The 16,884-nt window shown below is 38.3% G+C and overlaps 1 protein-coding gene across 1 annotated transcript in view; it reads right to left on the reverse strand.

Annotated features, from left to right (window-relative positions):
- The window catches only part of radil (Ras association and DIL domains), a gene marked incomplete at both ends in the record, with an annotated part of 63,580 nt that overhangs the window by 3,051 nt on the left and 43,645 nt on the right, over positions 1-16,884 (reverse strand). The window contains 2 exons of the mRNA XM_084077462.1: positions 13,322-13,461; positions 13,952-14,094. Coding sequence (XP_083933588.1) covers positions 13,322-13,461; positions 13,952-14,094 — 283 coding nt within the window. The remainder of the gene's footprint in view (positions 1-13,321; positions 13,462-13,951; positions 14,095-16,884) is intronic.

Below are 16,884 nucleotides of genomic sequence, written 5' to 3' on the forward strand. Positions count from 1 at the left end.
TTGTAAATGATGAACTGTCTTCACTTTACTATAGGGCACATAATAACATGTATTAAGGATTTATAGATACTTTAGGAATGTTTAACAAAGCATATGTTAAACATGAACAAGCTACCAATAGCTTGTATATATTATGTAACATCAGTTACAAATGATTTAATAATCATTTACAGATGTATTATACATGTCTTATTCATGAATAGTCATAAAATACCTTTATAGATGATTTGTAACCGTAGTTATAAAGGTTTTAGTAATCATTTACGAATGTCAATAAACAGGTTGTTAATGATTTGTTAATAGTCTAGAAACTGCTTATAAACGTTTATAGATGCTTTAGAATGGGTCGTTACAAATGATTTAATAATCTTTTACAGATGTATATAAATGACTTATTCATGAATAGTTCACTACTTACTAATACTTTATAAATGATTTGTAACTGTAGTTATAAAGGTTTTAGTAATCATTTACGAGTGTCAACAAACAGGTTGTTAATGATTTGTTAATAGTCTACAAACTACTTATAAACGTTTAGAAATGCTTTATAACGGGTCATTATTGTAAAGTGCTACCACAGTAAGCTGAATTATAAAAAGTGTGAATGGAGTTTCTAGGTGAAAGTGTTTTTTTGAGGTGCCAAAATCTGCCAAAATCTTCCATCGACCTCCATTATAAATCTCTGAACTTTTAAAGGAGTACAATTCTAAAACCATTAAACATTTCAAAGATTCCTTTTCAGGCAAACATGTCCACAGTAAGATGAACATTTTAAAGTATGAATGGGGTTACTAGCAGTAATTATGTAGGATTAGTAGCCTGTACTCGTTTCCCTTTAAATGTCCATTGCCGCATTGACAATGCATTGGGCGCTTAAAGTTAAATATCTCCAAAACTACAAATGATTTCAAAGAAAAAATCTCAAGCATGCATGTCCACAGTAAGGTGGATTTTTTTAACTGTGAATGGAGTCTCTAGGTGGAAGTGTTTTTTTGAGGTCCCAAATTCGTCCATCGACCTCCATTATAAATCTCTGAACTTTTAAAGGAGTACAATTCTAAAACTATTAAACATTTCAAAGATTCCTTTTCAGGCAAACATGTCCACAGTAAGATGAACATTTTAAAGTATGAATGGGGTTACTAGCAGTAAGTATGTAGGATTAGTAGCCTGTACTCGTTTCCCTTTGCCGCATCCACAATGCATGGGGCGCTTAAAGTTAAATATCTCCCAAACTACAAATGATTTCAAAGAAAAAATCTCAAGCATGCATGTCCAGAGTAAGGTGGAATTTTTGATCTGTGAATGGAGTTTCTAGGTGAAAGTGTTTTTTTGAGGTCCCAAATTCGTCCATCGACCTCCATTCTAAATCTCTGAACTTTTAAAGGAGTACAATTCTAAAACTATTAAACATTTCAAAGATTCCTTTTCAGGCAAACATGTCCACAGTAAGATGAACATTTTAAAGTATGAATGGAGTTACTAGCAGTAAGTATGTAGGATTAGTAGCCTGTACTCGTTTCCCTTTGCCGCATCCACAATGCATGGGGCGCTTAAAGTTAAATATCTCCCAAACTACAAATGATTTCAAAGAAAAAATCTCAAGCTTGCATGTCCACAGTAAGGTGGATTTTTTGAACTGTGAATGGAGTTTATAGGTGAAAGTGTTTTTTTGATGTCCCAAATTCTTCCATCGACCTCCATTATAAATCTCTGAACTTTTAAAGGAGTACAATTCTAAAACCATTAAACATTTCAAAGATTCCTTTTCAGGCAAACATGTCCACAGTAAGATGAACATTTTAAAGTATGAATGGGGTTACTAGCAGTAAGTATGTAGGATTAGTAGCCTGTACTCGTTTCCCTTTGCCGCATCCACAATGCATGGGGCGCTTAAAGTTAAATATCTCCCAAACTACAAATGATTTCAAAGAAAGAATCGCAAGCATGCATGTCCACAGTAAGGTTGATTTTTTTGAACTGTGAATGGAGTCTCTAGGTGAAAGTGTTTTTTTGAGGTCCCAAATTCTTCCATCGACCTCCATTATAAATCTCTGAACTTTTAAAGGAGTACGATTCTAAAACTATTAAACATTTCAAAGATTCCTTTTCAGGCAAACATGTCCACAGTAAGATGAACATTTTAAAGTATGAATGGGGTTACTAGCAGTAAGTATGTAGGATTAGTAGCCTGTACTCGTTTCCCTTTGCCGCATCCACAATGCATGGGGCGCTTAAAGTTAAATATCTCCCAAACTACAAATGATTTCAAAGAAAGAATCGCAAGCATGCATGTCCACAGTAAGGTTGATTTTTTTGAACTGTGAATGGAGTTTCTAGGTGAAAGTGTTTTTTTGAGGTCCCAAATTCTTCCATCGACCTCCATTATAAATCTCTGAACTTTTAAAGGAGTACGATTCTAAAACTATTAAACATTTCAAAGATTCCTTTTCAGGCAAACATGTCCACAGTAAGATGAATATTTTAAAGTATGAATGGGGTTCCTGGCAGTAAGTAAGTACTGTAGTACTTTGTAGTGGAGTATTTTTCTTCTTCTCACCATTGTGTCACTACCGAAACGAAAGTTATATCCGAAAAAATCACTAAGTGTGAAGGCCAAAATCGTCCCCCCAAAAACCTATTAGGAGTACGTTTCAGGCAATTTAGAGTTGATTGGTAGTACTTTGTTGTGGAGTATTTTTTTTTACACATTGTGTCACTACTGAAACGTTTTTGTGTCACTACCGAAACGAAAGTTAAATATGAAAAAATCACTAAGTGTGGAGGCCAAAATCGTCCCCCCAAAAACCTGTTAGGAGTACGTTTCAGGCAATTTAGAGTTGATTGGTAGTACTTTGTAGTGGAGTATTTTTTTTTTCACCATTGTGTCACTACCGAAACGTTTTTGTGTCACTACCAAAACGAAAGTTAAATCCGAAAAAATCACTAAGTGTGGAGGCCAAAATCGTCCCCCCAAAAACCTGTTAGGAGTACGTTTCAGGTAATTTAGAGTTGATTGGTAGTACTTTGTAGTGGAGTCAATTCTTTTTTTCACCATTGTGTCACTACCGAAACGTTTTGTGTCACTACCGAAACGAAAGTTAAATCCGAAAAAATCACTAAGTGTGGAGGCCAAAATCGTCCCCCCAAAAACCTGTTAGGAGTACGTTTCAGGCAATTTAAAGTTGATTGGTAGTGACTTTTTTTTTGGTCCCTAACATTCATCGAGCTCTGGACTTAGTCATTTTTTTTCCGTTTCGGTAGTGACACAATGGTGTCACTACCGAAACGAAAAAAAAAATGTTCCCCCAAAAACCTGTTAGGAGTACGTTTCAGGCAATTTAAAATTGATTGGTAGTGACTTTTTTTTTGGTCCCTAGCATTCATCGAGCTCTGGACTTAGTAATTTTTTTTCCGTTTCGGTAGTGACACTACCGAAACGAAAAAAAAATTGTTCCCCCAAAAACCTGTTAGGAGTACGTTTCAGGCAATTTCAAGTGGATTGGTAGTGACTTTTTTTGTGAATTTTTTTTTCCGTTTCGGTAGTGACACTACCGAAACGAAAAAAAAATTGTTCCCCCAAAAACCTGTTAGGAGTACGTTTCAGGCAATTTCAAGTGGATTGGTAGTGACTTTTTTTGTGAATTTTTATTCCCGTTTCGGTAGTGACGAAAAAAAAATTTGGTGACGAAAAAACAATTGTTCCCCCAAAAACCTGTTAGGAGTACGTTTCAGGCAATTTGAAGTGGAATGGTAGTGACTTTTTTTGTGACTTTTTTTTTCCGTTTCGGTAGTGACGAAAAAAAAATTGGTGACGAAAAAATTGGTGACGAAAAAAAAATTGGTAGTGACGAAAAAAAAATTGTTCCCCCAAAAACCTGTTAGGAGTACGTTTCAGGCAATTTCAAGTGGATTGGTAGTGACTTTTTTTGTGAATTTCTTTTTCCGTTTCGGTAGTGACGAAAAAAAAATTGGTGACGAAAAAATTTGTGACGAAAAAATTGGTGACGAAAAAAAAATTGGTAGTGACGAAAAAAAAATTGTTCCCCCAAAAACCTGTTAGGAGTACGTTTCAGGCTATTTCAAGTGGATTGGTAGTGACTTTTTTTGTGAATTTTTTTTTCCGTTTCGGTAGTGACGAAAAAAAAATTGGTGACGAAAAAAAAATTGGTAGTGACGAAAAAAAAAATGTTCCCCCAAAAACCTGTTAGGAGTACGTTTCAGGCAATTTCAAGTGGATTGGTAGTGACTTTTTTTGTGATTTTTTTTTCCGTTTCGGTAGTGACACTACCGAAACGAAAAAAAAATTGTTCCCCCAAAAACCTGTTAGGAGTACGTTTCAGCAAATTTCAAGTGGATTGGTAGTGACTTTTTTTGTGATTTTTTTTTCCGTTTCGGTAGTGACACTACCAAAACGAAAAAAAAAAATGTTCCCCCAAAAACCTGTTAGGAGTACGTTTCAGGCAATTTCAAGTGGATTGGTAGTGACTTTTTTTGTGATTTTTTTTTTCCGTTTCGGTAGTGACACTACCGAAACGAAAAAAGAAAAATGTTCCCCCAAAAACCTGTTAAGAGTACCTTTCAGGCAATTTCAAGTGGATTGGTAGTGACTTTTTTTGTGAATTTTTTTTTCCGTCTCGGTAGTGACACTACCAAAACGAAAAAAAAATTGTTCCCCCAAAAACCTGTTAGGAGTACGTTTCAGGCAATTTCAAGTGGATTGGTAGTGACTTTTCTTGTGAATATTTCTTCCCGTTTGGGTAGTGACGAAAAAAAATTTGGTGACGAAAAAATTGGTGACAATTTTTTTTTTTGGTAGTGACGAAAAAAAAAATGTTCCCCCAAAAACCTGTTAGGAGTACGTTTCAGGCAATTTCAAGTGGATTGGTAGTGACTTTTTTTGTAAATTTTTTTTTCCGTTTCGGTAGTGACGAAAAAAAAATTGGTGACGAAAAAATTGGTGACGAAAAAAAAAATGTTCCCCCAAAAACCTGTTAGGAGTACGTTTCAGGCAATTTCAAGTGGATTGGTAGTGACTTTTTTTGTGATTTTTTTTTTCCGTTTCGGTAGTGACACTACCGAAACGAAAAAAAAATTGTTCCCCCAAAAACCTGTTAGGAGTACGTTTCAGCAAATTTCAAGTGGATTGGTAGTGACTTTTTTTGTGATTTTTTTTGTGATTTTTTTTCCCGTTTCGGTAGTGACACTACCAAAACGAAAAAAAAAAATGTTCCCCCAAAAACCTGTTAGGAGTACGTTTCAGGCAATTTCAAGTGGATTGGTAGTGACTTTTTTTGTGATTTTTTTTTTCCGTTTCGGTAGTGACACTACCGAAACGAAAAAAGAAAAATGTTCCCCCAAAAACCTGTTAAGAGTACCTTTCAGGCAATTTCAAGTGGATTGGTAGTGACTTTTTTTGTGATTTTTTTTTTCCGTCTCGGTAGTGACACTACCGAAACGAAAAAAAAAAAGTTCCCCCAAAAACCTGTTAGGAGTACGTTTCAGGCAATTTCAAGTGGATCGGTAGTGACTTTTCTTGTGAATTTTTCTTCCCGTTTGGGTAGTGACGAAAAAATTGGTGACGAATTTTTTTTTGGTAGTGACGAAAAAAAAATTGTTCCCCCAAAAACCTGTTAGGAGTACGTTTCAGGCAATTTCAAGTGGATTGGTAGTGACTTTTTTTGTAAATTTGTTTTTCCGTTTCGGTAGTGACGAAAAAAAAATTGGTGACGAAAAAAAAATTGGTAGTGACGAAAAAAAAAAAATTCCCCCAAAAACCTGTTAGGAGTACGTTTCAGGCAATTTCAAGTGGATTGGTAGTGACTTTTTCTGTGAATTTTTTTTCCGTTTCGGTAGTGACGAAAAAAAATTTGGTGACGAAAAAATTGGTGACGAAAAAGAAATTGGTAGTGACGAAAAAAAAATTGTTCCCCCAAAAACCTGTTAGGAGTACGTTTCAAGCAATTTCAAGTGGATTGGTAGTGACTTTTTTTGTGAATTTTTTTTTCCGTTTCGGTAGTGACACTACCGAAACAAAAAAAAAAATGTTCCCCCAAAAACCTGTTAGGAGTACGTTTCAGGTAATTTCAAGTGGATTGGTAGTGACTTTTTTTGTGATTTTTTTTTTCCGTTTCGGTAGTGACACTACCGAAACGAAAAAAAAATTGTTCCCCCAAAAACCTGTTAGGAGTACGTTTCAGGCAATTTAAAGTTGATTGGTAGTGACTTTTTTTTTGGTCCCTAACATTCATCGAGCTCTGGACTTAGTATTTTTTTTTCCGTTTTGGTAGTGACACAATGGTGTCACTACCGAAACGAAAAAAAAATTGTTCCCCCAAAAACCTGTTAGGAGTACGTTTCAGGCTATTTAAAGTTGATTGGTAGTGACTTTTTTTTTGGTCCCTAACATTCATCGAGCTCTGGACTTAGTAATTTTTTTTCCGTTTCGGTAGTGACACTACCGAAACGAAAAAAAAATGTTCCCCCAGAAACCTGTTAGGAGTACGTTTCAGGCAATTTAAAGTTGATTGGTAGTGACTTTTTTTTGGGTCCCTAACTTTCATCGAGCTTTGGACTTAGTAATTTTTTTTCCGTTTCGGTAGTGACACTACCGAAACGAAAAAAAAATTGTTCCCCCAAAAACCTGTTAGGAGTACGTTTCAGGCAATTTAAAGTTGATTGGTAGTGACTTTTTTTTTGGTCCCTAACATTCATCGATCTCTGGACTTAGTAATTTTTTTTCCGTTTCGGTAGTGAAACTACCGAAACGAGAAAAAAAATGTTCCCCCAAAAACCTGTTAGGAGTACGTTTCAGGCAATTTAAAGTTGATTGGTAGTGACTTTTTTTTTGGTCCCTAACATTCATCGAGCTTTGGACTTAGTAATTTTTTTTCCGTTTCGGTAGTGACACTACCGAAACGAAAAAAAAATTGTTCCCCCAAAAACCTGTTAGGAGTACGTTTCAGGCAATTTAAAGTTGATTGGTAGTGACTTTTTTTTTGGTCCCTAACATTCATCGATCTCTGGACTTAGTAATTTTTTTTCCGTTTCGGTAGTGACACTACCGAAACGAAAAAAAAAATGTTCCCCCAAAAACCTGTTAGGAGTACGTTTCAGGCAATTTAAAGTTGATTGGTAGTGACTTTTTTTTTGGTCCCTAACATTCATCGAGCTCTGGACTTAGTAATTTTTTTTCCGTTTCGGTAGTGACACTACCGAAACGAGAAAAAAAATGTTCCCCCAAAAACCTTGCTCTGGACTTAGTAATTTTTTTTCCGTTTCGGTAGTGACACTACCGAAACGAAAAAAAAAATGTTCCCCCAAAAACCTGTTAGGAGTACGTTTCAGGCAATTTAAAGTTGATTGGTAGTGACCTTTTTTTTGGTCCCTAACATTCATCGAGCTCTGGACTTAGTATTTTTTTTTCCGTTTCGGTAGTGACACTACCGAAACGAAGAAAAAAAATGTTCCCCCAAAAACCTGTTAGGAGTACGTTTCAGGCAATTTAAAGTTGATTGGTAGTGACTTTTTTTTTGGTCCCTAACATTCATCGAGCTCTGGACTTAGTAATTTTTTTTCCGTTTCGGTAGTGACACTACCGAAACGAAAAAAAAAATGTTCCCCCAAAAACCTGTTAGGAGTACGTTTCAGGCAATTTAAAGTTGATTGGTAGTGACTTTTTTTTTGGTCCCTAACATTCATCGAGCTCTGGACTTAGTAATTTTTTTTCCGTTTCGGTAGTGACACTACCGAAACGAAAAAAAAATGTTCCCCCAAAAATCTGTTAGGAGTACGTTTCAGGCAATTTAAAGTTGATTGGTAGTGACTTTTTTTTGGGTCCCTAACATTCATCGATCTCTGGACTTAGTAATTTTTTTTCCGTTTCGGTAGTGACACTACCGAAACGAGAAAAATGTTCCCCCAAAAACCTTGCTCTGGACTTAGTAATTTTTTTTCCGTTTCGGTAGTGACACTACCGAAACGAAAAAAAAAATGTTCCCCCAAAAACCTGTTAGGAGTACGTTTCAGGCAATTTAAAGTTGATTGGTAGTGACCTTTTTTTTGGTCCCTAACATTCATCGAGCTCTGGACTTAGTATTTTTTTTTCCGTTTCGGTAGTGACACTACCGAAACGAAGAAAAAAAATGTTCCCCCAAAAACCTGTTAGGAGTACGTTTCAGGCAATTTAAAGTTGATTGGTAGTGACTTTTTTTTTGGTCCCTAACATTCATCGAGCTCTGGACTTAGTAATTTTTTTTCCGTTTCGGTAGTGACACTACCGAAACGAAAAAAAAAATGTTCCCCCAAAAACCTGTTAGGAGTACGTTTCAGGCAATTTAAAGTTGATTGGTAGTGACTTTTTTTTTGGTCCCTAACATTCATCGAGCTCTGGACTTAGTAATTTTTTTTTCGTTTCGGTAGTGACACCATTGTGTCACTACCGAAACGAAGTTAAATCCGAAAAAATCACTAAGTGTGGAGGCCAAAAAAAAAAATATTTCCCCCAAAAACCTGTTAGGAGTACGTTTCAGGCAATTTAAAGTTGATTGGTAGTGACTTTTTTTTTGGTCCCTAACATTCATCGAGCTCTGGACTTAGTAATTTTTTTTCGTTTCGGTAGTGACACCATTGTGTCACTACCGAAACGAAGTTAAATCCGGAAAAATCACTAGTGAACTTATTGATTTTTTCATATTCAACTTTCGTTTCGGTAGTGACACAAAAACGTTTCGGTAGTGACACAATGGTTAAAAAAAATTTACTCCACTACAAAGTACTACCAATCAACTCTAAATTGCCTGAAACGTACTCCTAACAGGTTCATGGGGGGACGATTTTGGCCTCCACACTTAGTGATTTTTTCGGATTTAACTTTCGTTTCGGTAGTGACACAAAAACGTTTCGGTAGTGACACAATGGTGAAAAAAAATATTACTCCACTACAAAGTTTTGGGGGGACGATTTTGGCCTCTACACTTTGTGATTTTTTCGGATTTAACTTTCATTTCGGAAGTGACACAAAAACGTTTCGGTAGTGACACAATGGTGAAAACCAAAATTACTCCACTACAAAGTACTACCAATCAACTCTAAATTGCCTGAAACGTTCTCCTAAGAGGTTTTTGGGCGGACGATTTTGGCCTCCACACTTAGTGATTTTTTCGGATTTAACTTTCGTTTCGGTAGTGACACAAAAACGTTTCGGTAGTGACACAATGGTGAAATTTTTTTTTTACTCCACTACAAAGTTTTGGGGGGACGATTTTGGTCTCTACACTTAGTGATTTTTTCGGATTTAACTTTCGTTTTGGTAGTGAGACAAAAACGTTTTGGTAGTGACACAATGGTGAAAAAAAAAAATACTCCACTACAAAGTACTACAGTACCTACTTACTGCCAGGAACCCCATTCATACTTTAAAATGTTCATCTTACTGTGGACATGTTTGCCTGAAAAGGAATCTTTGAAATGTTTAACAGTTTTAGAATTGTACTCCTTTAAAAGTTCAGAGATTTTTAATGGAGGTCGATGGAAGAATTTGGGACCTAAAAAAAAACACAAAAAAACACTTTCACCTAGAAACTCCATTCACAGTTCAAAAAAATCCACCTTACTGTGGACATGCATGCTTGAGATTTTTTCTTTGAAATCATTTGTAGTTTGGGAGATATTTATCTTTAAGCGCCCCATGCATTGTGGATGCGGCAAAGGGAAACGAGTACAGGCTACTAATCCTACATACTTACTGCTAGTAACCCCATTCATAGTTTAAAATGTTCATCTTACTGTGGACATGTTTGCCTGAAAAGGAATCTTTGAAATGTTTAATAGTTTTAGAATTGTACTCCTTTAAAAGTTCAGAGATTTATAATGGATGTCGATGGAAGAATTTGGGACCTCAAAAAAACACAAAAAATCACTTTCACCTAGAAACTCCATTCACAGTTAAAAAAATCCACCTTACTCTGGACATGCATGCTTGAGATTTTTTCTTTGAAATCATTTGTAGTTTGGGAGATATTTAACTTTAAGCGCCCCATACATTGTGGATGCGGCAAATGGAAACGAGTACAGGCTACTAATCCTACTGACTTACTGCCAGGAACCCCATTCATACTTTAAAATGTTCATCTTACTGTGGACATGTTTGCCTGAAAAGGAATCTTTGAAATGTTTAATAGTTTTAGAATTGTACTCCTTTAAAAGTTCAGAGATTTATAATGGAGGTCGATGGAAGAATTTGGGACCTCAAAAAAACACTTTCACCTAGAAACTCCATTCACAGTTCAAAACATCCACCTTACTCTGGACATGCATGCTTGAGATTTTTTCTTTGAAATCATTTGTAGTTTGGGAGATATTTAACTTTAGGCGCCCCATACATTGTGGATGCGGCAAAGGGAAACGAGTACAGGCTACTAATCCCACATACTTACTGCTAGTAACCCCATTCATACTTTAAAATGTTCATCTTACTGTGGACATGTTTGCCTGAAAAGGAATCTTTGAAATGTTTAATAGTTTTAGAATTGTACTCCTTTAAAAGTTCAGAGATTTATAATGGATGTCGATGGAAGAATTTGGGACCTCAAAAAAACACAAAAAATCACTTTCACCTAGAAACTCCATTCACAGTTCAAAAAATCCACCTTACTCTGGACATGCATGCTTGAGATTTTTTCTTTGAAATCATTTGTAGTTTGGGAGATATTTAACTTTAAGCGCCCCATACATTGTGGATGCGGCAAATGGAAACGAGTACAGGCTACTAATCCTACTCACTTACTGCCAGGAACCCCATTCATACTTTAAAATGTTCATCTTACTGTGGACATGTTTGCCTGAAAAGGAATCTTTGAAATGTTTAATAGTTTTAGAATTGTACTCCTTTAAAAGTTCAGAGATTTATAATGGAGGTCGATGGAAGAATTTGGGACCTCAAAAAAACACTTTCACCTAGAAACTCCATTCACAGTTCAAAACATCCACCTTACTCTGGACATGCATGCTTGAGATTTTTTCTTTGAAATCATTTGTAGTTTGGGAGATATTTAACTTTAGGCGCCCCATACATTGTGGATGCGGCAAAGGGAAACGAGTACAGGCTACTAATCCCACATACTTACTGCTAGTAACCCCATTCATACTTTAAAATGTTCATCTTACTGTGGACATGTTTGCCTGAAAAGGAATCTTTGAAATGTTTAATAGTTTTAGAATTGTACTCCTTTAAAAGTTCAGAGATTTATAATGGAGGTCGATGGACGAATTTGGGACCTCAAAAAAACACTTTCACCTAGAAACTCCATTCACAGATTAAAAATTCCACCTTACTCTGGACATGCATGCTTGAGATTTTTTCTTTGAAATCATTTGCCGCATTGACAATGTATTGGGCGCTTAAAGTTAAATATCTCCAAAAATACAAATGATTTCAAAGAAAAAATCTCAAGCATGCATGTCCACAGTAAGGTGGAATTTTTGAACTTTGAATGGAGTTTCTAGGTGAAAGTGTTTTTTTGAGGTCCCAAATTCGTCCATCGACCTCCATTATAAATCTCTGAACTTTTAAAGGAGTACAATTCTAAAACTATTAAACATTTCAAAGATTCCTTTTCAGGCAAACATGTCCACAGTAAGATGAACATGTTAAAGTTTGAACGGGGTTTCTAGGTGTATGTTTGTAGGACTAGTAGCCTGCCAAGGTTTGTACTTTTTGTACCCTTTAAAAGTCCATTGCCATTGACAATGCATTGGGCGCTTAAGACCTGAGGCCGATTCTACAAAAGTCTTCTAAATCCTAACAGTTTTCTGAAAAATGTATGTTGCTATATCAGTGGTGCTCAGTCTTTTTCATGTCAAGGACCCCCAAAATTATGTATGTGGCCGCGGATCCCCATCTCAAAATATGTTGTTCCAGGGACCCCCAGAAGCAAAGATTTGAGTTAAAAATGGTCGCTTTAAAAAAATATATATATTCAAAGATTTGCACACATTTTCACTATTTTTCAAAAATAGCAGATCTACAAGCTCATGTAGATCTGCAATTTGTGAATAGCCAAAGAATAAAAAATGGTTTAAGTGGTTTCACAGATGTGCTCCCGGTCTTAATGGGTTAACACAATTAGCGCTTTCTGTATAATTTCAATGTTAGGTGTCAACATGGATTCAATATTTCTGCCTAACCATATTTAAACATTGATTCGCTCATATTTTGCTATCTGGGGAGTGTGTTGTCTAACCTCAATGTGTCGTCATGGCATCAGGCGCAAACAAATCAGTGACATGTACAGTATGGGCACAAAAGAGGGGCATGCCCATACATGGGCATGGGACAAGGACTGACAGACACAGAGATCTCCATGACAATGGGATGACACTGTCTAGCCAGGGACTGATCAGTCCAACCTATTGATTAACTAAAAGTCCGATAGCCATGGAGACAGGATGGGGAAGTGTGTGTGTGTGTGTGTGTGTGTGTGTGTGTGTGTGTGTGTGTGTGTGTGTGTGTGTGTGTGTGTGTGTGGGGGGGGGGGGGGGGGGGGGGGTTACCACTGACAACACCATTTTAGTTGTCAATATCTTTATCACCCAACACTGCCATCACAAAACCTGCCTCACTGCCTCTATAATGACCGTATTCATATTCATCATTACCCGTATGATCATGATTATCATCATCATCTCCATTAGGGGGGGCCGTGTCTGTCAGACAGAAAGCAATTTGAGCTAACAACGCCTTTCTGGTAAAGACGTGCTGGGTGGAGCGTTCCTCTTCCAAGTTCCTGTTCCTGCTGTTCTACATACTGCCAACCAGGTGATCACAGACTGAGGCTTTAACCGTAAGGCTTTAACCTTAAACATATTGCTAGTTTGACCACTTCAAATAATCTAATCGTAAAAAATATTAAAAGAAATACCGACAATAGCCGATCTACAAGCTCGACGCATTGAGAGCTTGTAAATCGGCTATTTTCGCTGCACAACATGCTTCCATAGAAGACATGATTGCTTCTATGGAATCCAAATGACTGAAATCATTGACTGAGAACTTTTTTTTTTACTCTTTATGCCTTTATTACAGACAGTAACCTGACAGGAAATGAGGAGAGAGAGAGAGATGGGGGGTGACACACAGCAAAGGCCGTCGGGATCGGGACTCGAACCCGCGACTTGCTGTCAAGCTACATTGTAGCCGAGGTGCCTGAAGCGCTACGCCAGTGGTCCAGGCCTCGACTGAGAACTTTAATCCATTAATCCATGGAGACGTCTTGCTCAGTGCACCCCCCCCCTGTATCCATGTCACCTGCCCCTCCCTTACCTCTGGTAGTCGGCTCCGATCAGGCTGGTGCCGTTGACCGCCAGGATGCGGTCTCCGATCCTCAGGCGACCGTCGGAGGCAGCCGGCCCGTCGGGGATCAGAGTCCGGATGTAGATGCCGGGAGCGTTGAGTGGGGTGTGCTGCAAGGGGCACAAATGTTAGGTTGTGTGTGTGTGTGTGTGTGTGTGTGTGTGTGTGTGTGCGTGCGTGCGTGCGTGCGTGCGTGCGTGCGTGCGTGCGTGTGTGTGTACGTGTAAGCGTGCGTGTGTGAGTTCGAGCGAGGTAAAGCGACCAAGTCGCCATGCCGAGCGTTGCAAAGTCTGCTTTGAGCCGACTCAGCGCCGTCCGAGTTAAGTCACAATAGGCACATAATTGTAAATCATATATTCCCCCGAAAGTCATATTGTGACTTTTTTGCCCCCCCCCCCCCTTCACGTCACATGTTGACGTTTGGTCAAAATTGTCCCAAAAAGTGTAATAAAATATTTTTTGTGAGACAGCGTGGTGTGGGCTGTCACCTCACATGCACACACGTGCGTCTATGAAAGTGTGTGTGTGTGTGTGTGTGTGTGTGTGTGTGTGTGTGTGTGTGTGTGTGTGTGTGCGTGCGTGCGTGCTCTATCCACTCACCAGGCCGTCTATGAGTCCCATGCCCAGTCCATAGGGTCCCTTGTCCAGTTCCACTACAAACACCACACATAAGTCATCAGGGAGGGGAGGGGCGCCAGGGGAGGGGACAGGGAAAGGAAAGTCACACCCACCACTAACACACCCTGCAGAGGGACACACACACACACCCACACCCACACACAAAAAACACACAAACAACACACAAACACAGGGTCTCGCTATAGGGTCGGACAAATGCACAACACCTACAGGATGTCGCTGTACCCTAGAGGTAGGGTAAGTGATATCTTTTAGTTAAAACAAAAAGGGTTTTGTTAAAAGGTTAAAGGGATAGTTCACCCCCAAAATGACTTTTTTTCTATCAATTAGTCACCCCATGGAGACTTGAATTCATGGATATTTTTTAGTTTTTGTCACATTCCTAAACCAATAATTTGATGACCGGCAGCGGTTCCGGTAGGAGACACAAAGAGTCTGCTTTGTGTCTCCTACCGGAACCGCTGCCTACCGGTCCGCTGGTCATCAAATTATTGGCTTAGGAATGCGACAAAAACTAAAACATATCCATGAATTCAAGTCTCCATGGGGTGACTAATCCATAGATTTTTTTGGGGGTGAACTATCCCTTAAAAGCACTATATTCTGGTAGTAATCATTGCTATAGAGTGTTTGTTCAGTAACAGGAGTCTACCGGTCTCTCCAGCTCTTAATAAACAGAAATTACATTTTCAGGTGGGTTGCAAAATTTCAGTACCCATTTATCAGAATCATTTTTATAGTGTTCCAGTTCCAATTGTGTTTGTTCATTTATTTGTGTCATTACTTCCAATTGCACTTGTTTAATCTGTATCCTGACTGAGTTCTCTATCCTGATTAGATAACATCGGTATCCTGACCTGAAAATGCATTTTCTGTTTAATAAAGAGCAGGAGAGACATGGGAGACTCCTGTTACTGAACGAACACTCTATAGCAATGAGTACTATCAGAATATAGAGCTATTTAACACTTACTTTAACCAAAGAAAATCACTTACCCTACCTTTAATTACTTAATTAACACATCGGGTGCCAGTATTTTTTCATAACAACTTACCGTGGGTGCCAGCATTCTCCCCATTGACTGCGCTTTGCTGTTTAAAGCTTCCGCGTGCGTTACAAGCAAATCCACGCAAAAAAAAGCATCGATTCATGTTGTGCCATGAGCCTGGCTACAGCCTGGAACCATAACATTCCCCTCGCAAGTTACAGCGGGGGGGGGATCGTGCATCGCGCATGACCGGTTTTCCCCACAGGAAACAGATTCGGAGATATAGGCGTTTCAAAGTAGGAAATAGACAGGAAGCGGATGGGGGAAAAAAAATTGTTTCCGGTGAGCGATCTGGCACTTCCTTCGCAGGATTACAATGGGTGCTCCCAGAGCTGCTCTAGCCTCGCCCGCGCGGAGAAAAACGAAAAAAACAAAAAGACTAAACTCACGGTTCAGACCGTGTTCGGCACCGAAGCGCCACTATGTAAACACACGGTTCAGACCGTGTTCGGCACCCGATGTGTTAATACAAATTTGAAAGATGAAATATGGAGATACAAGGTTTCTGCCCGACAGCGATATGATGAATGAATCACGAGGACATGAGGAGACAGAGCTACAGACAGACAGAGGCAACACAAACAACACTTTTCATGTTAACCAAACCATGCCATACCGCCTTAAAGTACACAACACATTTTGTAGAACAAATAAGCATATTAAATCGTCTCTGTCGGGTGGAAACCTCAATACGTATGTCTAAAAATGTTACTTTTCAGGATTCAAATTCAAAAACAGCAAAAATTAACAAGCTCAAAATCGACAAATTTTGCTACTTTTGTGACACTTGCAGTATGAGGGAGGGAGGGCATTAATCTACGAATGAAATATTCGTAGATTCACACGAATATAATAAAATAATATTTAAACATGGAGATGAGAGGTTTCTGCCCGACAGCAACGATATCAGAAAACAAAGACAAATATAAATACCCAGTAATTATTAAAAAAAAAAAAAAAAAAAGTAACTTGTTTAAAACATACAAAGTATGTTTTAAACAAGACTATGGGTGTAAATAACAGCATGGACTTCATATGGCCAGTCTGTAACGTCACACATGTCAAATAGCATAAGACCATAACAATTCTGATTTTCAACATTTGTTTTGTGAAATGTTGTGTTTTTTCCCTTTCAGGACCCTGTCTAACCAGCAGGTGTCACTACACTACATCTCAAAGCACAGAACACATTCTGTTCACACCCGGTCATATCAACACTGTCAGGTACAAGCCTTGTATCTATATATGTATCTATATATATATCTATCCTCTTTTCATGTGTTAAATGCATTATTTTATAATGCTGCGTTTCGAGCTTGCGGATCTGCTACTTTTAATGCTTTTGTGTGACGCTGTAGTATAGATCAGGGGTCTTCAACGTTTTCAGGCCAAGGACCCCCCTAGCTGAGAGAGAGATGAAGCAGGGACCCCCTCTATATTGTATAAAATTGTGTTTCAGATCATTTTTTGCTGCTCTTTTTTCCCTCTACACCTATAACTCTTTGCCAAAAATAGCCGATCCACAAGCTCACAACGCCTCGCAGCGCGAGGCGTTGTGAGCTTGTAGATCTGCTATTTTTGGCTAAAGTTATCCTCAGAAAAGGGATGCTAGGGTTCAAGTGGTTAATGTAAAAAAAAAAATCATACCACACAAAGATTTGGCGGACCCCATGTAGTAACTCTAAGGACCCCCTAGGGGTCCCGGACCCCTTGTTGAAGACCCCTGGTATAGATCAAGCATGGCGTTAATTTACGGGAAAAAAACACAAAAAGTTTAATTATGGAGATTAAGAGGTTTCTGCCCGACAACAGCGATATAATAAGCGGACATGGCGACTCCTCTCA

Source organism: Gymnoscopelus microlampas (assembly GCF_963454915.1).
Source record: "Gymnoscopelus microlampas genome assembly, chromosome: 2".
NCBI classification, from domain to species: domain Eukaryota; kingdom Metazoa; phylum Chordata; class Actinopteri; order Myctophiformes; family Myctophidae; genus Gymnoscopelus; species Gymnoscopelus microlampas.